General features: G+C 37.2%; 1 protein-coding gene across 1 annotated transcript in view; it reads right to left on the minus strand.

Annotated features, from left to right (window-relative positions):
• Positions 1–749: 749 nt before the first annotated feature.
• LOC6564136 (protein similar) overlaps positions 750–24,841 on the minus strand; it is an 85,245-nt gene continuing 61,153 nt past the window's right edge. Inside the window, 10 exon segments of the mRNA XM_043215161.1 lie at positions 750–1,729; positions 12,572–12,646; positions 12,713–13,362; positions 14,525–14,871; positions 14,944–15,332; positions 15,454–15,568; positions 15,570–15,624; positions 15,627–15,917; positions 22,041–22,556; positions 22,740–22,891. Coding sequence (XP_043071096.1) covers positions 1,091–1,729; positions 12,572–12,646; positions 12,713–13,362; positions 14,525–14,871; positions 14,944–15,332; positions 15,454–15,568; positions 15,570–15,624; positions 15,627–15,917; positions 22,041–22,556; positions 22,740–22,891 — 3,229 coding nt within the window. The 3' untranslated portion in view covers positions 750–1,090.

Consider the following 24,841-nt stretch of genomic DNA (forward strand, 5'->3'; position numbering starts at 1 on the left):
CTTGAATAAGTTCTCTTGCCTTGGCACATCAAATATTTGGTAGATTATTGTGCCAAGCTCAGATCTCCGTTTGACTGCCTGTAAAAAAGATTTCAAATAAAAATTTTGTTTTGTTTTAACTGCATAATCAAATTTATTGTTCGATTAGTAAACTTAGCAAAACATACATGTGAAAGAACATTGAAATAAAGTTTAGACAGCAAATACATATTAATATAGAATATCTAACTAAATAGACAATTATTGGTGGAGGATGCTGAGGACACATCTAAATAATAAATGCTATTGCGCAAACAAAATACCAAATGATAAGCATTTTCAAGGCCTTCAAAAATATTTAAATTGACTCTTTGATGTATATTCAAAAATGGAGAGAAATGCACAGAGCTTAAATTAAAAAAAGACGAGCATAATTATTTGAAGTTGACAAAATCGATTACTTAGCTAATGTTAAATTAATATGTATCATTTGAAAGATCTAGCTTAAAACTGACTTATTTTAAACAGATTTTCTTATTTTTTTTATATTTTAATTATTTTTTTTTTTTGTTAAACATTTTGAAATAAACAATTTTTTTGATTTTCATGAAAGTTGTTCAAATTACAACAGCCACAACAAAATTTTTGAGCCTGTTACAAAATCTATGAATATTTTATGCTTTCATTTCTCTTTATTAGCTTAAAAATTAACTTATACTTAAATATGTAAAATTTCGTGTTTTTTTTTTTTTGTAGATTTTTCCATTTTGTGTGTTATTTTTTAACTAAATTACAAAAATGTTCATCTGTTCTAGGCAGTTTAAGGTGCTACAAAACTATTCAAAATGTGTTTAACCATTCCTGTTTTTGTTTGTGTGTTTTTGTCTTGTGGGTATTTTGTGGTTGGTGTTGGTGTTGGTGTTGTTTTCATAATTTAATCTTTACGCAAGGCTCAAAAATCAATCTTTTGGTTATGCTCTGATTTCAATCAAGATCTCTTCACTTTTGTTTCCGTCATTAAACGTAGTTTAAATGCCAATACTAAACAAAACCAAAATAATGCCTATGTTATAAAAAAAAAAATGCGATTCCTCCCCTCCAAAAAGTGCGCTTAGGGCATCTGCAAGCCGAGAACCTCCTCCAGTTGATTGTCGTTGAAATCATAGCCGCTCTCATTAATGTCGTAGACAGCGTCGCACAGATCCATCCAGGAGGAATTGCTTATCAGCGGGTTACTGCTGTCCATGAAGGATATGGAGGACCTGCGACTGGTCGCATTGCTGCCAATTATTGTCGAAGATAGCTCCTCAACATCCTCCTCCTGCTGCTGCGGCGGTGGTGCAGGCGGCACAGCAACTACCTCGCGTGGTACTTTCGCTGGCTCACCCGGTCTCAGTGACTTTTGCGGAGACTTGCCAGCGATTTCGACCAAGCTATTATCATCGATCCCACTGTCAGAGGAGGCATCCGTGTCGCAGGCGGTCAAAGCCGGTGGCTTCGAATCCTCCATGGAAATCACCGATCCGGGATCGCCCTCAAAGTTCTGGAAGACTGGCGACAGCTGTATATTGTTGCCATTTATCAGCGGATTATGCCGATAGTTTCGCAGCGCCGATGTCGTCGCCGTGGAACACTGCAGTGGCACTCTGTACTTGGAGGCCTGGTCCAAAACAAGACTAGGCGAAACCACGGGTTCCAAAGAGTTGTCGTCAATAATCATGGGCTCGACAGTATCTTCAGTGATTTTCACCTATTTCATTGGGAAGTGATGAAAAGAACACGAATTAGTTACACTTCACAAGTAATCGTATAAAAATAATCGAGATTATAAATTTATCGAAATGGTAATCTTTCCAATGCGCAATAATCGAGAGCTGGCAATATTTCAAATTATATTTAATAAACTGTTACTGAGCAGGTAAACAGTATTCTAAAACCGCATCGATAAAAGTAAAAAACTGACTTTCATCGATTGTATTCGATAAATGTATAATCACGGCCAAAAAAAGAAGAAGCAGTTGGTAGGTCTAGAAAAAAAGGGTTAATGTTTTTGGTTGGTCAACAGTCCGAAAAATGTATTTTTAACAATTTGTCTTGAAATATTTTCTCTATATGTAAATGGATCGATTTGGGTTATTTTTCTTATGACTACTCTACTTAATTCTAACTTAAATTCAGAAAATTTAGTCGTTGTAGTCCATTAATAGTTATGATTATATTTAATCGACTTGCTTAAATTTAAGTACAATCGTTGCTGCAAAATGTCACCTAAATTAAATAATTGATAGCTTTAATTGCTGGACAAGTAAGTTAAGTAGCCAACAGGCAGCTCATTAGAAGCCACAGTTAACCACCTCATTCATATTCAGAGGAAAAAGCGAGCGATTAGCAGATACCGACAATAATCAGAAGCAAGCCACAGCCCATTTCGAAATCCACTGAAAATTGAGAGTACACAAGTTTGAGGTCTAAGCCACAGACGCACACAAATATTTAAAGTCAAGAGACAGCCGTAGCTGTCTCCCACCACAGCCCCAAGGGGCAAAAGGATAAGGGGGAAGCGAACACTTGAGTCCATCAAGAAGTCGAGCGGCAAAAGGAGGTCGCCACAGCAGCTCCGCACCATAAATCATATTTTAATGATGGCCCAGCCGGAATTCGTTACACTGTAATAGAATATGACAATAGGGGGACGATGGACGAACAACAGAATATGATTATGCTATATATATTTGTAACAAAAACACAAAACACACAAAGCGGCGCAGGAAATCAAGCTTATATCAATCTCCAAGCGAGAGCCGGGGGAACGTGTTCAATAATGAGTGCCATGATGAAGAGAAACCCAAATCTAGGATGCTGGTGCAGCTTACGCTTAAACAGCAAATGGTCAAAGTTCAATTGCAGTTTATTGAACCAAGTCATTTGCTGTTTGCAATGCTTTCACAGCGCTAATTGCAGCGCTGTTTTGGCCATCAATAAGCGTGTCGGCGGCGGCGGCGGCAGCAACAAAAGCGAAAGTGCTGTAAATTGATCGATGTGCAAATATGGCCAAGACAAAGGGCCCAAATCTGTGGCAGGGAGTGGCAGCTGTCAGCACAGTTCAGACCAACAAATTTTTGCGTCACATCAGCAAAAGCAGCCAAAAGAAATCTCTGCCTCTCAGCGACACATTAACAGCTGGCTGCCAAGAAGCGCAGCAGCCAGCACATAGCATATAGAAACAGATACACAGATACACACACACACACACACACATTCCAGTTGACAATATGTGTTAGGGGAGAGAACGTGCTTGGCACGCGCCTACAGCCCCGGGCGCCAAATATATTTATGTGTGTAGGTGTTGTAGGTGCCTCACCGAGCCAACTTTCGATATGCCACAATAAATGACAAGCGTACAGTAATAGCTTTATTGTATGATATATTATTGGCGTGGCATCCGCCACCATATTGGGCTTACATTCATAAGCATAAGCATCAGCATCAGCATCAATATTGGCATTGGCATCGACCTAATATGCCACAACAATAAATTATTAAAGTCCAGAAAAGGCGCAGGTTTTAGGGCCGACAAGGGCATTACAATAATTGTTTCGTTATCCATGGGGAGATCTGCACACGCAGAACCAAAAATAACCAAAGCATTCTTGAAAGGATAGCGCATTCGTCGCGGATATCCTGTAATTAATTCATTAATATCATAACTCAAAATATCATGTGAACAAGTGTGGCTCTTAAGCGATATTTATCGATTTTGGGGGAGTCTTCGATAATTGCAATTTACTTTACCTGACATATGGTACACAAGAATCTATATACTCAATTTAGTTCAATTAGCTCTTACAATATACGTGAATTGCGTCCCCAAACTCAAAAAGTATAAATAGATATCGATTAATATCTTTAAAAAATTGTTGAAACTGCCAAAAATCTGACAACAAACTGGAATTATAGAAGAAGAAGAATTATAACAAAGATAATAATATAAAGCTCAAAAATAGATTTTTGGAAAATTGATGACACAAGTTTTTTCTTTGACTCCAAAATATATCTTCAATTTGGTTTAATAATATAAAAATCAAATAATTTCATGAGTCTGGAAATGCGATTAATGTAAAACATACCAAAATATATGTCTCAATTTTTGTATCTATCTATTTTACCTGAATAACGCTAAATATACATGTTTTTTGTGTTAAATTTAGTATCTCAATCTGCAAGAATAAATCAAAATGTATATCTTTAGCTGAGTCACCATCTTTGGAAATGATATCTGCTCTTGAATGAAACCCATCGAACAAAATTAGAACAGTTAACAGGTCTGAAGAGTTAATTGGCACACGTCAATAATAACGATATCTTTGCCCATTTTAAATGGCAACAGCTATTTAAAGCGAAATTTAATTGGTTTTCATATTCATTTGGCGACTTTTTGTTAGCAACGCCCCCAGTTCATTGACATTACGTGCCAAAATAAAATGAGTCACTTGGGCTCCTCTTTAAATGCACAGCAGAGCGCCAAGTAATTAAAGCCAGAAACTTTCTTGATAGGCGCCCCAAAAATGATGGCCCAAATCTGATGGCAAAAGTTGCTGCCTGCCTGCCTGCCTGCCTGCCTGCTGTTGCCTGATTCAGCTTGTGGGGGAAGGGAAAGGGAGGCTGGAAGGTGTCTGGGTTGAGTTTCAATTGCTGTTTTAAATTTGTGCTCGGCTTGCGTTTGACTTTGGCCACTCACGTTGCAAGTTGCGTAATTTGTGTGACAGGCTCCAGGGAATAAGACACACTTATCGCTGAAGCACAAGGCACGAGGCAAAAATTGGAAATTGATTTTACACAGTGGCAAAATTTGCAAAATTTTTTTTTGTATCTTTTTGCTGTTGTTGGCACTCACGAAAGGATTGATACACTTCAGAGATACCAATCAAAATCAATAAACAGCCAAGCAATTGAATGTGAAAATAATGCAGCGTATACGTAATATAAAAATAAAATATTAAATCTTGTCTCGCAATATATTAAAGTCAAAATACACACAGACACACACATATGCGCTTCTTAACTGCTTAAGTGTGTGTGTGTGCTTAGCATATTTAAGTGCGCTGCTTTTTGGCCTAAAAGCAAATGCCTCCGATGCGTATTGCTGGCAACAGCAAATAAATGGCGATTGGTTGTGATAAGAGCGTAAACTGAAGTTGGCCAACTTGATTAGGCACAAAATGCCAGGCAGCATCATTTATACCAATCAAAGATTTTTATAAATGGCCAAAATAGGCTTGAATGGTCCGCAGAGGCGGACAAGCGGCAAGGCATCGCAGTTGGGCAGATTAATCAAGTTTGAGCTCTCAATAAATATCTACGCTGGCAGGCAAATACAATAATATTTATGCACATAAATCTACACACAAAAATCAAAGTCGGCGAAGCGAAACTTTCGAATACCATCGAACCCACAATGAAAACACAAAATCATATTTAGTTTTTGTTGTTTTTTTGTTGTTTGTTGTTGTCGTTTTGTTTGTTTTTTTTTTTTAGCTGATTCGAGTTTGTTGCTCATTTTTCTGGCGTTTTGTTGTTGTTTGTAGTTTTTATTTTTGCTAAAATATTTATTAAAAGTTTATTAAAATACTTTCATAATCCATATCCATATATATCATATACATATATCGTATTGTTGTTGACGTTTTCTTTCTTTTTCTTTTTCTTTTTCATTTTCATTTTCTTTTTTTGTTTTTCTTTTTTCTTTAGTTACTAGAGTTCGGCTTGAGGGCACACATTCACATATGCATGTACATATATGCCTATTATGTAATATAATATTGCATACCTTGCGGCATTTATAGACTAAGTTTTATTCATTTTTGCATTCATATGAGAAATACTTATATATTCCATTTATTGGAGTCGAATTCAAGGCTAGTTAAATTTATGCTACGTTTTCTTTTCGTTTTTGTGTGTAAAATTTGACTTAGTTGGAGGTATTTCCGGTTAGTTTTTCGCATAACAAAATCAGTATAAAAAAAAGAAAATGGTGTCAGTTTTTTTCTTGTTGTGTGTCTATTTTTTGTTGTTGTTATTATTACACTAAGCAGCTTATCAGACAGACAAGGAACAAAGTGAAAATGCTGCCCTTTTTGTGGCCCCCCTCGAGAAATTTGTTGCCTTGGCAAATAAAAACTAATGCCGCATGAAAATTGCCTCTCATTTGCTTACGTAAAGCGTCGACACTTTGACAAATGAGCTGCTGCGTCTAATGAGGTGGGGTTTTTGGCCAAAAGGTTAGGCCCTACTATTTTTAGAGTAGTATGGCAGATATCTGACTCTCGTTTTAATGAAACTGTTGCTGCAGGACTATTTGCTTAGTTAATAATTTGCACCTAATTAATCAGTGAAAGCGGGCGTATGAGCAACATTTGTTGCAAAAACACTCAAAAGTAGTCAATTGAGCTCACCAATATAATCAACGAGCATTTGCGAGTGTATTTATTGTAAACAAAACTGACTTTCATGCGGGGCCATTAATCAAAATCGGAGCAACTGGCTGGCAGACGCGTGGCCCAAAATCAATTGGAGCGGACGGAAGGGGATGGAAGTGGGGGGGGTGAAAAGTGCTTTGTCAGCCTGGCGCGACTTGAGTTTTGATGAGTCAACAAATTGGCCAACACACGGATATGTAGCAAGCATGTTGTAACATGTCTGTTATTACTTTGTATGTAGAGTGTATATATATATATATGTAAGTAGGTATGTATGTATTTTGTATATAGTCTATATATATATTTATATATTTGCTAGCCAAAAAATTGCAGCTAATTGTGTTGATGTTTTTGGGGTTTTATTTGATTAGGTATTTCTCTTAAAAATTTTGCTAAAATGTTTTCTTTAAATTTGACATTGATTTGATGTTGAGGTTTATTTTGTATGCATGTTTAGGTAGTACGTTCTATATGACTGAAGCATTCTGAGGTATTTCTGCTGTTTTCCACATACATATATATATATATATATATATATATATATAGTCGTTTATAATAATGCTATAAAAATTACACAACATTTAGTTAAATTTTACTTTACTTGCTCTAGTTTTTATTAGTTTAGTTTAGTTTAGTTAAGTTTTGCTATTTTGAGTTTTTTGTTTCGTTTTTGCTTTACTATAAATGCGAGTCACATACAACAAGAGTGGGAGGTAGTAAAAAACGTTTTTGTATTTTAATTTCGGGTATTCCTTGCAATGGTCGCACAACATTTACTAAGGGTGTATTCAACTATCCAAAGATTCGTCGTATGAATGTAATTCCTTTTCATATTTCTTTTTGTAGAATTTAGTTAAATAATTCGATTTGGAGTAGTTAGCATATGTCTCGTTTTTTGTTTTTTTTTCTTTTTTGTTAATATAGGTATATGTATATGTATGCATGTATTTGTTATACACGAGGTATATAATTTGTTGTGGCATATGAGCGCATAGGATCGCTCACACACACACAGAGATGTACTTATGCATGTACTGAGGTATATGTGGTATATTTGTTGTAATTGTATGTACTTTCTGTTCGATTCTCGATCTTGTCGCTCACTCGTCTCGAGCTGCACTCGTTACAAGCGCCACTCGCTCGAGTTTGCGCTCGTTACAAGCGCCACTCGCTCGTGTTTTCCACTCGTTACAAGCACCAGTCGTTCGTGTATGGCACTCGTTACAAGAGCCACTCGCTCGAGTTTTGCACTCGTTACAAGAGCCACTCGCTCGAGTTTTGCACTCGTTACAAGCGCCACTCGCTCGAGTTTTTCACTCGTTACAAGCGCCACTCGCTCGAGTTTTGCACTCGTTACAAGCTGTACTCGCTCGAGTTTTGCACTCGTTACAAGCGTCACTCGTTCGAGTTTTGTACTCGTTACAAGCGCCACTCGCTCGAGTTTTGCACTCTTTACGAGCGCCACTCGCTCGAGTTTTGCACTCGTTACAAGCGTCACTCGTTCGAGTTTTGTACTCGTTACAAGCGCCACTCGCTCGAGTTTTGCACTCGTTACAAGCTGTACTCGCTCGAGTTTTGTACTCGTTACAAGCGCCACTCGTCTCGAGCTGCACTAGTTACAAGCGCCACTCGCTCAAGTTTTGCACTCGTTACAAGCTGTACTCGCTCGAGTTTTGCACTCCATTTCGATAAAGCTATAGCGGTACCGTGTCGTTTCCCTCTTCCTTCACTCTTTCTTTCTCATACGTAACGCGAAAAAATTTTAACTAAATCTTATCTGAATAGAATTTGTATGTATATGAATATGTATATGCATGTCGATAAGTATGTATGAATGCAGTATGAGTAGTCGATATATTAATGCTAAACAAATTTGACTTGTTTTGTTGTTTTGTTTTTTTGGTTTAAGTAACTTATTTAAGTTGCTATTCATTAATAGTTTAGTTAAAGCCACATTGATTAATATTTAAGTGTTTGTCTTTTATTTTATTATTATTATTTTTCTTTTCTTTGTTTTTTGTTTTTTTTTTATTTTTGTTTTGCTAGTCGATTTCTGCTAGGCAAATTGCTAATGCAAAAAGTATGCCTGGTGTTTGCTTTGCATTCCCCTCCACATTTTTCTCCACTCGATCTCGATCTCTGCTTTTTGTTTTTGGATTTTTTTGGTTTTTTTTTACATAACTACCACATGTATATATATTGTAGTTTTAATAGGCTTTGTCTTATTATTTGTTTTTGGTTTGTGTATATGTATGTGTATATATATATAATAATTTTGAGAGTTTTTGGCTCGCAGTCTTTTCGGGCTATAATTATTTAATATTTTCAACTTGCACCATTTTGCAATCCAGTTGGGACTCTGACATTCTAAATGATTATCAAGGAAATACTCTTTTAATTGTCCTGGTATTTGTCTAGTTACGATTAATAATTCACTTACGTTTAACGACAACACTACCATAAAGGATTTGGTTTTCTTTTAGTTGAGGATTGCTTATCAATTTTCAATTTTGTCTAAGTGTACATACATTTATCGATTTGCACGATTTTATTTAACTAACAGTTACAGTTACAGTTATAGTTACAGTTACAGTTACATTTCCTATGCAGCTGAGAACACGATTTGGTTGTTGTTTTTATTTCTCTTTTATATTTGTGGGAGGTAGTTTCAGTATTGTGGCTGCCATAAACACGAGGTAGTTGCGGTTCAGTATTCTGTTCTTTTTCCTTTTTGGCAACAAATATTTTTGTTTCTATTCATTTCAGCTGGATTTTGTGGACCAAAAGAAGCTTTCAAAGCATAAGCAAATTAAACAAATGCAAGAAGGCAAATAAAAAATAATGTGCGCACAAAAGTAGGCAGCACTATTTAGACAAGCGCTAAATGCCCCCAACACACACACACACACACACACAGTTGCACACATGAACACACACACAGACACACACACACACTAGCAATGCAAATTCCGTAACAGCAGTTGCCTAATATGTTGCAGCAGTCTTTGACATTTACAAAAGGGAAGTCAAGTTAAACAAAAGGACGACAACAAGGACCTGCTACAGGCAGGGGAGACTGTGTGAGCCTACAAAATGTGCGTAGCTCGTGTTGGCCATAAAAAACCAGGGCCATGAAAATACATAGAGACAAACACACAAAAAGTGAGAAGGAGAAGTAGAGTGAGAGTGAGAATTAGAGAGAGAGAGAGAGAGAGAGAGAGAGTGAGAATGAGAGAGAGAAAGAGAGCGAGAGCTTGAGTCAAAGAGAAAGTGAAAGTGAGCGCGCCGCATCAGCTGTGCGCATTCTGCGTGGAAAGCGAAAGTGAAAGTGGAGAGGCAGGCGCAAAGCAAAAGCAAAAGCAAAGGCAAAGCATAAAATGCCGTTAAAGGATAGATACGGATAGATAGTGTTAGACATAGCTCGTATTTGGATTCGTATTCGTATTCGTATTCGTCCTGGGTATGAGGTGTGTAAAATCAATACGACGCCTCACTTAAAGCCTTCTTAAATAGCCAATAAAATAAATGCAAATTTTATGCGTTCCGAAATCGAAACTCAATGGCCTGGCACCAGGTAGTCTCTACCTGACACAACCAACAACAATTTCTTGTTTTAAAAGAAAAGTGGGAAAAATTCTTTTTTTAAGGGAAGTGCGCGAAATTAAGGCATTGAATTGTTAGAGAGATTTTGTGGGTGAGGGGTGCTGCATTACATAGAAGACCTGCGTGTAAATAGATGTCGTCTGGATATTTATGATTACAATTTGATGGCTGCTCTGCTGCGGCTTTCGTTGCTGTTGCTGTGTATTTATCAATACACTCTCACGAAAATGGGCGACAGGCACGCGACAAACACAAACACACATAACAAAGCTTAATTAAAGTCACAATGAATAATATGTTGGGGTCGGCACCACGCACCACGCACCACCCAACAAGGAACACTCACGCAAAGTGGGTCAGTGCGTGGTCAGTATTTATGAAAAATCAATAACACTTTAAAAGCATAAACCAAATAAAGTAAACAAAATGATTAAGTTATTATTTTTTTTTTTTCTTTTTGATTTTTGTTGTTTCTTTTGTTTTGTTTTTTTTTTCATATTTGCATAAAAGTGTGCTTAAGCCAAAAAAAGAAAACTAAAGTTTAAAATAAAAACTAAACCGAAAGCTTCCCAAAGTGCATTTGTATAAGTTACGAGTTTGTGGAACAATCGACTCAATTGTTGATCCATGTTGCAGTGTGGCTTTCTGTACAAGCCCCAATATGGGATATGGACTCAAGATCTCTTTGCCAAAAATCTCGTTAATGGCATACGTATAGTAATAACTGTATATGTCTGTTCTTTATCTGAGCTACGCTGCGCTAGGAAACGACTTAAAATCTTACTTAATTTTCGATTTCCTTTTTTCTTGTTGCTTGTTTTAATTGCTAATAGTTTGCTTAAGTTTTATGTATATGTTTTTTGTTTTTTGTTTTTTGTTTTTTTAGCGTGTATTGTATGTCTGTAGATCTGTAACTATGTAACGCTGCCTACAGACTGCTTTAGTTTTAATTTATTTTAGCTAGTTAATAGTTTTCAAATTGGTTTTTTCTTTTTGTTTCTTCTTCTTGTTGTTGATTTTCTTTTCTTTTCGTTTCGTTTTTTTTTTTTTTTTTTTTTTTTGTACCATCAGCGCTCGAATTTCAAATTTGTTACTTTTTCGTTTCACAATGTTTGCAATTTACAGGGTATTCTACACTCTCGTTTCTCCAAATTTTTCGTTTGTTTTTGTTTTTTCAACACAAAGTGATCAAAAAAAACCGAATTCGAATCAAAACGCTAACAATTTATTTTGCTTCTTTTTGTTTTTTTTTTTGTTGTTGTTTTAAATGAATTCTCGCTCTATTTAAAAGCTGGCGCTGCTTTTGCCTCAGTCCAAAAAATGCTTACACATTTAACAAAAATTCCAAAATGATAATTAAATAAAGCAAAATGCTATCACAGTAAAAATTAAAGAACAAAAACAAAAGTAAACTTAATGTTGCCATATTTAAATTTTTATCGTGTTTCTTCTTTTCGAACATTTTTATTTCGTTTTTTTATTTTTTTTTTTTTTTTTTTTTTGTTTATTACTTTTTTGTTTGATGTTTAGTTTGATTTGCGAGTTGGCTGCTGTTGTTGTGATGTGGCTGTAAGTAGCACAAAACGCTCTCGACTTAGGTAAACTAAGGTCTAGCTTTATTAAATGTATGTGTGTGTGTGTGTGTGTGTGTGTGTGTGTATGTATATAGTATAGGTATATATTTACAATAAAATTATATATGCTCAACAAAATATAACAACATTTGGCTTAAAATGAAATCAACAACAGAAAGAAATAATAATTAAAAATTATTACAAATTAAAAGAGAAGAAATAAAAGTGGGGAAATCAAAAAAAAAAAAAAGGAAAAAGAAAAAAAAAAGAAAGGGAGAATATCGCTACAACTGAGGCTTACACTTAGAGTAGTTTCAATGATGCATTAAAAATGACGACGTCGCACTATTTTAAATAGTAGTCTACGAAAATTTATAATTTTAAAGTCCACACGGCTGCTGTGGCTGCGCAGCACTTAAACAACTAGACTAAACATTAAGCAATAACTCTATAAACTAGTTACTATGACTAACTACTTGACTAATATAGTATATATATATATATATATATATATATATATGACTATAACTAATGCCCTGACTGGCCGTGGCATTCATCCAATAAACATGTTGCTTTGCCTTCTGTGCTTGGTGTCTAAATCCAAGCAGCATCGTGTTGCAAGCAGCATTTTCTGGTGTCTGTCAGCGGCTGTCGCTTATGGTTAGGTTTAATTGGGGAGGGTTGATTGGGGGTAGGGGGTAGGGGTGGAGGATTGGGTTGTCTATAAAATCGATCCATTTACAAAGTACAAATTGTAGAAATGGGCTTGTCCGTTTCAAATGTACAACTGCTTGCAATTAGCTAATTGATTGTTGTGAGGCGTAAGTGCATAAGGAAAGTAGTCCTTGTCCATGTCCATGTCCATGTCCATGTCCTGGTCTAGACCTTGGCCAGCTGCTTCTTGGGCCGCATGGGCACAATGCAATAGCCGGCACTTACATCACGTCCGCTGACCAACAGATTCTTAAGCACCGAATTTGACTGTTGTTGTTGCTGTTGTTGCTGCTGCTGCTGCTGCTGCTGTTGTTGTTGTTGCTGCTGGTGCTGTTGTTGTTGTTGCTGTTGCTTCTGTTGCTTGGCCTCGGCTGTTGTCCAGCGTTCGCTTGATTGCCGCTTCGTTGCCTGTTGCTGTTGCTGCTGCTGCTGCTGCTGCTGCTGCGTCTGCTGCTGTTGTTCCTTGCCCATTAGCTGCTGCAGCAGCTGTGAGGATTGCACCTCCAGCGTCAAGGTGCCGCTCTTCAGGCGCTTTGTTTCCACTGGATTGCCAGCTGCAGCTTGACTGCTCAAATGACGCTTGTTGCCATGTTGCTGCTGCTGCTGCTGTGGCACCATAGTCTGCATTAGCGTTGTCTTTGTGGGTGTTGCATTTAACTTGCTCTCGACCAGGCGTATGGTTGCCTTCGAGCAGTTTAGTGACCGCATTGCTGTCAACTTGGACGGCAGCAACAGTTCCTCCTCCGATTGTTGCTGCTGCTGCTGCTGCTGCTGCTGCTGCTGTTGCTGCAACATTGCTGACTTGTTGTTTTGAATAGTTATTAATGGCACGGCATTTAAAATAATATTCTGCTGTTGTTGCACATGCTGCTGCTGCTGCTGCTGCTGCTGCTGTTGCTGCTGCTGCTGCTGCAATTGCAGTGTTACCACTTTGCTGGGCGCTGGCGATACAGCTGGACTGCTGCTTGCACCTGCCACATTGATTTGCAACAACTCGTCCCAGCAATCCAAATTGGCTACAAGAAAAAAAACACATCATTTTGATATATTTATGCATAATGAAATATAAATCGAAGAAATAATATATACAGCAACACTTCAACTTGGATATTCAACACAAATACACTGACACAAAATGTGTGCTATTGTATTGATTGTATTGGTGTTGAGCCAAAGCAAACAGACGAGCAATTAATTCTTTTGCCCATGACATTGATGCTAATATTAAAACAATCATAATCTTCTTTCTATATGCACAAATGTGTGAATATCTTTTCCTTTTCTCGTCTGTGCCAAAAAATAAAAAATCTGTTTATAAGAAAAATATATGTACATATATATATACATATATAAATATATACTTTTTTTCTTTTGTTTTTGTTTTTGTTTAGATAGCTACTTTATGCTAGGCATAAACATTTACTCACACACTCCACGGGCAACAGGCCCTGTCCATGTGTCTAAACAGGCGACAGACCTCAGCCAGGGGCATCAATCAAAGTTGCCGCTCTGACATGTGTCAAAGGTAAGAGGCGTGTCACCACACACCACCCCCTCATTGGTATGTGTAAAAATTACATATTGTTGCCCCACAGTATTCAATGGTAATTGTCGCCAACAATTTTGGCTCGAAAAGTCAGCATCAATTAACTCAAACCCAGCTACTGGCAGCCAGCAGCCAGCAGCAGACTTTGTTGCGAGAAACAACAACAAAAACAACAAAAAAAATGTGAACATTTTCTTAATGTTTTCATCTATTTTTATGCACACAAACACACTCATATATATATGCATATATAGTGTATATATATAATTATATAGATATGTGCTGAAGTCAAAGCATCTGGGCTATTTATAATGCCGCACGGCAAACTTAAATTTAGGCCTCTCCAAATGCAGTAAATAGTGGAAAAGACCAACACAAATTGTCAACAGTGGGAAAATTGTGTATGGGGCAAAATGGGAAAATGGGAAAATGGGAAAATTGAAAAAAACTACATAATTAGCTTGGCAGCAGGCTGTCTCTCGTCTGTTTGGCGTAGGTGTTGCTGTTGCTGATGCTGTTGCTGTTTGCCATGAAAAATGATTGGAAAACTATCAAACTATTTGTTCGATTTTCCATCTGCGCATTTCTCAACACATTTCCTACATAATTTCACTCTTTCCAGATATACTTACAATCTTTGCTGTAGTCATTGTCGAATGGATCCTCGATGGAATGACATAAGCTGGGCGCCAATGACACATCATATTTCTCCTTTTTACACTCTATGCTAAGTGTTAACAACTGTTGCTGCTGTTGCTGCTGCTGCTGCTGTTGTTGTTGTTGCTGGCGCTGTTGCTGCTGTTGTTGCTCCTCATCCTGCAGTTGCAACTCCTGCTGCAATTGCTGGAAACCGCGAAAATCACTGTTCACCTGCTGCTGCAGACGATCCTCGCCAGATGAATTGCCCAGAATTGAAAGCGTTCCATTGCCAGTGCCACAAAGCAAAGCTGCCAGCTCCCTTGAGCCAGTGGTATAAGCACTTGACTGTTGTTGCTGCTGCTGCTGTTGTTGCTGCTGTTGTTGCTGCTGCTGTTGCTGCTGGCTCTGCTGCTGCTGCTGCTGCTGCTGATGTTGATGCTGCTGCACAGGCGATGGCGACAGCGAGGACACCGTGGATGCGGGCGACGAGCAAAGCGAATTGGAAAAGTGCTGCTGTTGCTGTTGCTGCAGTGGCTGTTGCTGATAGCTGCCATATTGATGCATCTGCTGCTGTTGCTGCTGCAGCTGCTGCAAATGCTGATGTATGCTATCAATATCCTTCGGCACCATTGTGGGCAAATCGGCACTGGAGCACCACATGAGATCGCTCTCCGTCAGCAGCGGCATATCATCGCCCATCGGTATATAAGGGGCACGCAACCCATAATCCACAAACGCGAAATCATCCTCGGTCAGCGAGTTTGGACTGCACAACGAGGGCAAACTGCTGTCTTCGGGACTCTGGAAAAAAATGGCGAATGGAATTTGATTACATTATTATTGTTGTTGTCGTTGTCATTGTGCGATTTGCTATATAGATTTCAAAAAGGGATTTGTTTTTTTTTGTTCATAGTCTACACACCTTTGATGTAACGCTGGGCGAGTGCAGATGCTGCGAGCAGCTGGTGTCATTCGATTCATCGCGATAGTTGAACAGCGGATCGATGTTGCTGCAACTGTTGCTGTTATCCTGATGACTGTTGTTGTTGTTGTTGTTGTTGTTGCTGCTGCTGGTGCTGCTGCTGTTGCTGCTATTGCTGTTGCTATTGCCTGCTGTTGCTGTTGTGCTCAGAGACTGGCGATTGCTGTTGCTGTTGTTGTTGTTGTTGCTGTTGCTGTTATTATTGTGGCTGCTATTGCTGCTGGCATAGTGCTGGGCACTGGCTGTTGTGGAGCAGGTGGTCGAGTCCAGTGAATTGATCTCTTCGGGCATCGGACAGAAGTGCATAAAACCAAGTATCTCGCCAAGGGGCGCCATGTCGTCCAATGGAATGCTGCCGGTATTGGCCAAATGATGGGACAAATCATCGGGTTCCTCTTTCAGCACTACACACACACACGAAGAGCACAACAAATAAACGAAAATAGATATTGTAGTTTGAAATTGTTGCATTGTTTATAAATATATAAATAATATTTTTTTTTAGTAATTTATTTTGGACGCGTGTGCAGCAAGTTGTCAAAAGGTGTCAAAACTTGGCGCTAAGTGCATATGCTGCTCGCTCTATTGAAAGGAAGGGAAGGAGGAGAAGGAACAGAAGAAGAAGACACTGTTAATTAATGCCAGAAGTCAGCAGACACCAAGCTAGACTGTACTGGCGCCACTGACTATGGCTGGCACCCGAAAATAAAATTTCATTTCTTCAATTGACAGCTTCCAATTGAGACTAATTGAAGTTGCTCTCGCGCTCTCTCTCTCTCCCGCTCTCTCTCTCTCTCTCTCTCTCAATGTCTCTCGCTCTTTTCAATTCTTGTTTCTTTTTTTTTTTTTGGTGTAGAATTAGTTGATTTATGTGCTACAATTGCTTGGGCTTGGGCCATGATTTTAATGGCCTTTTGACAGCCTTTCGTTTGAGCTATTTTTTGTTTGTTTCAACTTTTTTTTCCCCGTCTCATTAATCAGCGCATCGGAAAAGTTTTGCTAATGCTGATAAGGAGTAATCTTTGACGTAGACGGCATAGAAATGCAACTGCGGCGAACAGCAATGTAAAATGTTATGCACTTGGACCGAGTAGGCAATCTAACCCTAACTCGAGTCAAGGCCCCAGAACCGCAAGATGCGCCAGCTTATCGCATCCCGAGATTTGGATGCGCGTCACGAGCAACTTCAGTCAACAATCGTGTCATCTACATACCATATAGGTATACATATATATAACACATCTATCTATAAACCCCCTATAAAAATATCTATATATAATATAATATAACCGGTATGATCAGGTAGTACATAAATATCAAGTCGTGTGATATTTGTTGCATTGCTTACTGTTTACTCATCTAACTATATTAATATTATATATATATATATTTATTAATATATATAATTATAACTTGTTCACAACTGTCAAATTCCGATTGTAATTTGATTTCTAAATCTTATTCTTAGTTCAAGTACTCTGCACACAAAAATAGTGCACTTCTTCTAATAAAGTCCAAGCACCATTTGATAATATTTGATTTGTCTTTTTCTTTTTCTTTTTTTTTTTTTGACTGATTGCAATGACAATCAGAATTAAGTGCAACTCACAATTGCAGCTAGATAAAGTCGAAGTTTATATTGACATACATAAAAAACTATATATGTAATGAAAAAGATTTGCTACGATTATGTGCCACAATTTCCTATATAAAATATTATTATTATGCGAAGTGTATTTAATTACAAGTCGACATTAGAATATTGGAAAATATTTATATACAAAATTAGTAAATAGACTAATGGAAAATAGTCAAATTCAAAATCAGTTTTCTTCTAATAATGTCTATATATATAAAAGGCAGTGAAGCATCTCGTTCTAATCGCAACCAACAAACTGATAAAGTTATATTACCCCCATTGCAGTGGCATTAAAAGAAAAATAAAAAATAAAAAATAAATAAATAAAGTAAACAAGAAAAACAGCTGAGGGCTTTGGCAAACGATCTGATCCGCACTGCAATTTTCACATATCTATATAAAAAGTCATACAAATATACATATATATATATATATATATAACGATGTACTTGAATTGCTATATAGATGCTGTCTCGCTTGCACACAGCGCTGACAGCCGTGGCACAAACAAATTAATTAACAATGCAAACACAAATAGCAAAGGGTGGGGTTACAGGTGGGGTACAGGGGATATGGGGGATATAGCAGCTCGTACCTGAACCCCCACGGGGCGTCTTATAATTATGGCACACTGGTGATACTCGGACGACACAGAGAAAAACAAAAACAAGACTAAATTAACAACTGAAATTATGGCAGGCGATAATATAAAAAGCGAACCTCTTCTGCTCTAAGTAGCTGCCACACACACACACACACACACACGCACACGCACACACACACACACACAGTCAGGCCTAGAAATTCAAGTGCTTATTCGAAAATATTTGCCAAGCTCTTTTTTTTTTTTTTTTTTTTTTGTCTACTCTATGGTGTAAGTGGGAGATGCAAGGTTGAAGAGGCCTAAAAAAAAATATTAAAAAAAAAAAAACTATAAATGCACTCAATGCAAACGTTTTGTTAGCGGCTAAATGGCAAAGCGGGTCAGTGGATGGGGTGAATGGGGTGTAGAAGGGTTAGTATTACAATTTACAAGGTAATTAGTTGATCAGTGAAACATAAAAGTGACTGTCGCCGCATCTCGTGACTCGTGCTTCAAATAGCAGCAGCCAGCAGCAGCAGCTGTTGTTGCAGCTGCACTTGAGCCACATACGATGCACTTGAAAACTGATTCGAAAGTTTTTCTAGAATAACGAGCACTCGTTATAGTAAAACACACACATAGACAAGTGTGTTGCCCAACTCGTGACTTGGCTTAACACAGCACTCAACACTCGACACAGTTTCAATTTAAATAAATCATCATAATGATGATGATGATGATGATGCTGCTGCTGATGATGACGTAGTTTAATGTCGCATCCCAAAATCAAAATTCCAAATATGTAAATCAGAAGAGAGAAGAGAGCAGAGAGCAGAGAGCAGAGAGCAGAGAGCACTCAACACTCAAGTACAGTGAGTACCTAAAAACAAAAACAAGACAATCTCCTCTGGTCATTCTATATGAAAAGGCAGATTTTGTTGTTGTTGATGTTGTTGTTGTTTTTTTATACCCATCCCCGATCAGTCCCCAAGCGTAAACTCGGAAGTATTCCCGAGGTCGAGATTAGGCAGCCACTTCATGTTGATTCCAAGTGCGTGTAGACTGAGACACTATTGGCGCGTGTGTGTTTTTTTTTTATTTTGGATGCGGAATTGGAGAGATACTACGAGCAGATAAGGGTAAAAACAGTTGAAAACAAAAATTGGCTAACTCAAGCTCGAGAATTAAGCGATAGTTTTTACATAATTTTGACTATAAAGATTGAGAGAGAAAGATAATTACAAATCTGTTTATCTTGTTTAAGTACAAATTGTGGCATTATTGACTCGACTCATCGCCTGATCAAATCCAAAATCAAATACTAAATATATATATGCTATATCATCCATAAGGAAAATAAATATAGTAAGTGCCTCCCTATTTATTTATGTTACACTAAAACCAAAATAAATATAGACACTTTGAAAACAAAAAAAAACAAAAAGAAAACAAAAAAAGAAAAAAAATACACAGATAGAAGCAAACGAGAGAAGAGGCGAACAAAAATCTGAAGTATCTGCGGCATCGGCAGCCAGCACAAAATGTCAACAGAAAGCAAGCACAGCCAAAGAGGGAAAAAACAAAAAATAAAAAAAAATATATTAAAAAAAAAACGGGAGAAAAAACGAACCAATTGTCGATAAGAGACAGTTTCCAAGCGAGCTGCAGCAGCAGCAGCAGCAGCAGCCATAAACAGAAATACACGCGCCACCCAAAAAAAAAAAAAATAAAATAAATATATAGGAAAACGAAAAGGTTGTTGTGGTGGCCAGAGGAGAGGCTGTGGCAGCTGTGGGAGCTGGAGGTGGTGCTGGTGGCTGTATTGCGTGGGCGACGGTGGCTGTGTGGAGCGGTGTCGACGACACATGTCACTCAGAGGAGAAGGAGGCAAGCAACACTTGATCCATGGCCAACCGAACCTTGGCACACGCGCCGACAACTGGACAGCACACCAGACAGTCTCAGTCACATATCACTTAACATATTAATTGGCTCAAGTTAATATTCACACACACACACACACACACACACACACACACATACGTAGTCACACACCGAGAGATAGTTAACGCTATTGCGTGAAATATGCAAAAGTTCCCAGAAACACAAGCAACCAAAGAGATAAGCTTGTATCTCAATATTCAAGAAATACCCACATGTTTTTATTAGGAAAAAAAATGAGCTGCAAATTCTGGTAATTTATGGTTTCTTTAAAAACAATAATAATCATAATTATACAATTGTTCGTCATCTTTTTATGTGAGCTAAACGATTTAGAAATGGACCGATTCCGGGTATATGGAAAAAACTCCACTAAACATAATCCGTAAAACTTTAAAGTTTTTTATTTAAACAATCATAAAAATTATACAAATTTGTAAGCATCTGGATTCAAGTAAGAGAAAACAATAAATCCGAATTTCGTATAAGAAATGATGTTGTTTTCCAAAATATATATAAAGAAAAAAAAAAACAATAAAATTCTACTTGGAGAAATTTCTGCTTCAGTGCGTTGCACATCTACCGATTAAATTTTATACCCTCATTAAAATATATAAAGGCTTCAAGTTCAAGAGAAAAAGCAAACAAATTAAATACGAAATAAACATATATATAAATAAAATATTTAAAAATTCTACTACGAAAACTTAAATAGTAAATAGTTTCTGCTTCACTGCGTTGCACGTAAACTAATTAAATAATAATACTCTCTCAGGCAGGGTATTTAAAAAAAAATAGTGGCTTTTGTGGGTTGCACATGGCGTATGCGTAATAGTAGGACAGCATTGGATATACGACTATGACAGCTAATAAAAATATAATGTGCAATGACGACAACAATAAAAACAACAAGAAATGCAAATAATATAAAAATATATAAGCCGGCAGATGCTGATTTACACACATATATAACTATATACATATGTATTTATATATATGTGTGTGTGTGTGTGTGTGTGTTTCAAGTATATATTATAGCTGAGTGTCAGGCAAGTTTGCAGCACTTTGTTTACAAAATGCAAGCAAAATGCCAGCAAAAACAAATATTTGTTGTTGTTATTGTTGATTTTGTTGTTGTTATTGTTGTTTTTGTTGTTTTTGTGCATTTGCTGTTTTTGTCTTTACAAGTATATCGTTTGATTTGCGCAAATCGCGACAACAAAAACGAAGGCGATAAGCAGCAAACGACTAACTTGTCGACTAACAAATTGACAAACTGAACGACTGACAAGCTGACAAACTGAACGACCGTTTGACGGCCGGTCAAAGCGACAGTCTGTCCAATCAAAACGACACCACATTACAACAATACGTCAAATCACATCAAATAGCCGCACGTCACACGCTTCTCCAACTTATTGCTGTTGATTTTTATATGGAATTCACTTAGAAGCGGGCACGACCAACGGGTATGAATATGCATACTATATAATATATACAAATATACATATATATAAATATAAATATATATATATATATATTTACACTATGCATATACCATATACCTGGTTACAAGTAATCGCCTGACTTTACACTTGCTCTATGGCTAATGCAGATTTCGGTTTATTCCCCTTCCTGGAAATTTCTGAGGTTTCAGTAAAAGAGCTATAGAACTATCTAAGCCTTTAAGCATTACGAATTGTGTGTAATTTAGAAGTTATTACGCCGATAACGTTTTATTTGATATTTAGAAGGTGTGTTTTTAAAGAAAGTCACACTGCATATTAATAATATGGGAACAATAACATATATGACAACTTTAGATTACATTCCGACTATTTCTGTTAGCTTCAGAATTACAATTAATATATAGAAAGAAAAAGAAAACAATCCAAACAATCTGGCATCATTTTCAAGAGAATCAAAGCCTTTAAATAAATTTCATAAATCAAAAATGTACACCAACTTTGAATGCATTCAAATACTTTATAATGGGAATAACCTTCAACTTATCACAGAAGCAACGGTCAATTTTGTCGTTTGTATTTAGCTTAGTAACAATTCAAGTAAAGTGTCGTATATAACATATATAAATCTTGCAAATTCCCATAAAAAAAAAACCACAGACTATTCTCTGTTGAAAGACTAAACAATAGAACCTTTGAAATGTAAGTGTGATTTTAGTTATCACTCCCGTGCCGGGGTCATTCGCTTATCAGTTTTTGCAATGCACTAGAGAGAAGTTATCTTCTGCTTTGGGTTGTGTTTTATTTTTGCGCACACCTTTTGGGTTATCAACTTGTTGTTAGTTAATGCACCGGTTGTAATCAATTGTGGGTTAGGTGTGAGCAGTGTTCTACTTACTTGTTAAGCCTCGGCCATCGCCAGCAAATGATAAGAATCCCTTATTCATATCTTGTGTTTGTTGTTGTTGCTGTTGCAATTGTTGTTGTTGTTGCTGCTGCTGCTGCTGTTGTTGGTGTTGTTGCTGTTGCTGCTGGTTGCTTGACGACAGTATTGCAGCCGTTGTGGTTGTTGTTGGCGGCAACGATTGCAGCACAGATGGTGCTGCTGCAAGTAGTGTTTTCTTGCCAACAACAGGTGGCGCTGTTGCCTGCGGTGTGATGCGTATTAGCGAGGCAGTCACCGATTTGGGACGTTTCTCTTCGAGACGCGGTAATTTGTTATTGTTGTCGTTGCAATTGTTGTTATTGTTGTTGTTATTGTTGTTGTTGTTGTTAAGACTCAAATTGGTAAGGAGTTGAGCTGTAATAGTACGCGGTCCTGGTGAATTATTTTCACGTTTGATGAGCAGCTCGGTTTGCAATTGTTGTTGCTGTTGTTGTTGTTGCTGTTGTGTTGCTGCTGCTGGTTTGTTGTCTAGAATTAAGGTGGTTGTTGGTGTTGTTGATATTGCTGGTGGGTTAGTTGCAGCAGCAGTTGCAGTTGTTGTTGTTGTTGTTGTTGTTGATGTTTTGATTATTGTTGTTGTTTCGTTTGCAGTCTCAATAACTTTGGGTTTGTCCACTAACTCTAAAGTTGTTGTTGTTGTTGTTGTTGTTGATGTGTCGGCAACAGTTGCTGTTTCAACGTTGCTATCGTTGCTGTTGTTGTTGTTGTTTGTTTCAGGTAGTTGTTGTTTGTTATCCTGCTGTTCCTCACTTGCCGCCGTTTGTTGTGCAAGTGAATAAATCTCATGTTTGTTCTCAAGATTACTGCAAAGGTGAACGCGATTCGCATTGATAATCAAATACAATAAGAATTTTCTTCTTCTTTTTGATTTTTCTTCTTTTTTTTTTTTTTGTTTTGCACTCGTTTGTTACAACACAGCCCGAAAACGAAAATCGCGCGTATTTCGTAAAATTTTCAAGTGTATTTTTATGAGCATATTTAAGTTTTTATATGCAATAATTGTGCTCAAGCAATTGTTAGTAATTATATATAATTATAGTTAAAAAGTTTGCCATTAATGAGTCTGAATTTGGAGCCAGGAGCTAAACGTGTTTCGTATGGAAAATTTCCGTGTGTGTTTATTTTTTATAGCGAGTTACGAAAATATGCTGAAATTGGCACGTTAACATGTCTAAATAACCCCAACCCCAGCCACAACAACAACCACAAAGCCAAACCGAATCCCTTTCCGCGCACTTTGCCCAACCCCCCTTGGACGGGTCTTATCAATATTCAGGGCAATACTTGACGTCGACATCGGCAGCGATAAGCGGCATTTGGTGGGTGTGTCTGGCAAGCTAATTGAAGTGATCCATATTGCATTTTTGCTCTTCTTAGCCCAGCTACTGATAAGCTATAGATCACGGCAACCAAGTTTTATTATATATAATTATATGTATATATATATAATTAATATAGTATATATGGTTTCTCGATTATGCAGCTGAATCTGGCTAGAAACATGAAATTCATTTGCTCTCGAGTGCTACTCGTCATCGACTTCGTCGTTGTCGTCGTAGTCTTGGTCATTGATAAGATAGAACGGTACAATCGGCCAACTCAACTCAATTCAACTCGAAACGGAACGGAACGGAACTCAACTCAACTCAATTCGGTTCGGCTCAGCTGTGTGTGCATGCACGAAGTGGATGAGCTTTGGGTTCGTAGCACGTGAAATGATCGTGCAGTTGCCGTGTTGTAGACACGCCATGGAATAATACCCCTCTCATCTATAGCCGACGTCTGATTCCAGAAGAAATAAACAAAAATAGCACACGCAACATGTCTGATATTTAGATAAAGAGGCCCAACAACAATATTTACAGTAACCGCTGGGAAATGAGAATATCGTGCGAAAATATATATGTATGTCCCGCAAGGAATGCAATAAACATTTTATTGCCATATCTTCCGTACGTTGGCAATTAGTTTTATCGAAAACAATGAATTGATCTATAGACATACGACTTTCAAAAAGTATAATTAAATGCAGATAATCGAAGTTAAAATGTATATTTTGAAAATGAATCGATACTTATAAACTTTTTATCATTTATATAAAAACTCTATTACAGTAATAATAGTTTTTCCTTTTCTTTTAGTCCAATTTCATATTTTATAGAATATTATAATTTTTATACAAATTTTAATCGTCAATTGAATAAAAAATTTAATTTGCCAAATAGTATATATCAAAGCAGAATATATAATCGTAGAATATTCATTCAAAATTCTCATATGGAAATCATGAAATAATAATGCAAAGCTTTCTCAGACTACAATTATTTTGCGACTGGAAATATGCCTCGAAACGAAACGTTTGAATTAGCGAGGGTGTACTGTAAATGACTTCATTGGAAAAATGATTTATAACTCAAACAAACAGTTTTGTTGTTGTTTTACTTTTTTGGGGGCTCGTCTGTCTATGGTGAAATAATAAGTAAAAAGTAATACGACGCAGATACTTTAGAATCGATTTTTTTTTAATGTTTTTTGTTTTGATTTTTTTTTTTTTTTGCCACTCAACATTTGTCAATCTCTCTGAAAATGACTGGCCCACTGCGACCATGGATACTGTATTCAATGTCAAATTGGGGTTGATGACAATTAAAAACGATGTAGACTTGTCTGCTGCTGCTGTTATTGTTGTTGTTGCAAGTCATATGATGCAGTTGCAGCCCACATGTATATGGAGAAGCACCCACCTGCATACA

Source organism: Drosophila grimshawi, unplaced genomic scaffold (assembly GCF_018153295.1).
Source record: "Drosophila grimshawi isolate 15287-2541.00 unplaced genomic scaffold, ASM1815329v1 contig_311, whole genome shotgun sequence".
Lineage (NCBI taxonomy): Eukaryota > Metazoa > Arthropoda > Insecta > Diptera > Drosophilidae > Drosophila > Drosophila grimshawi.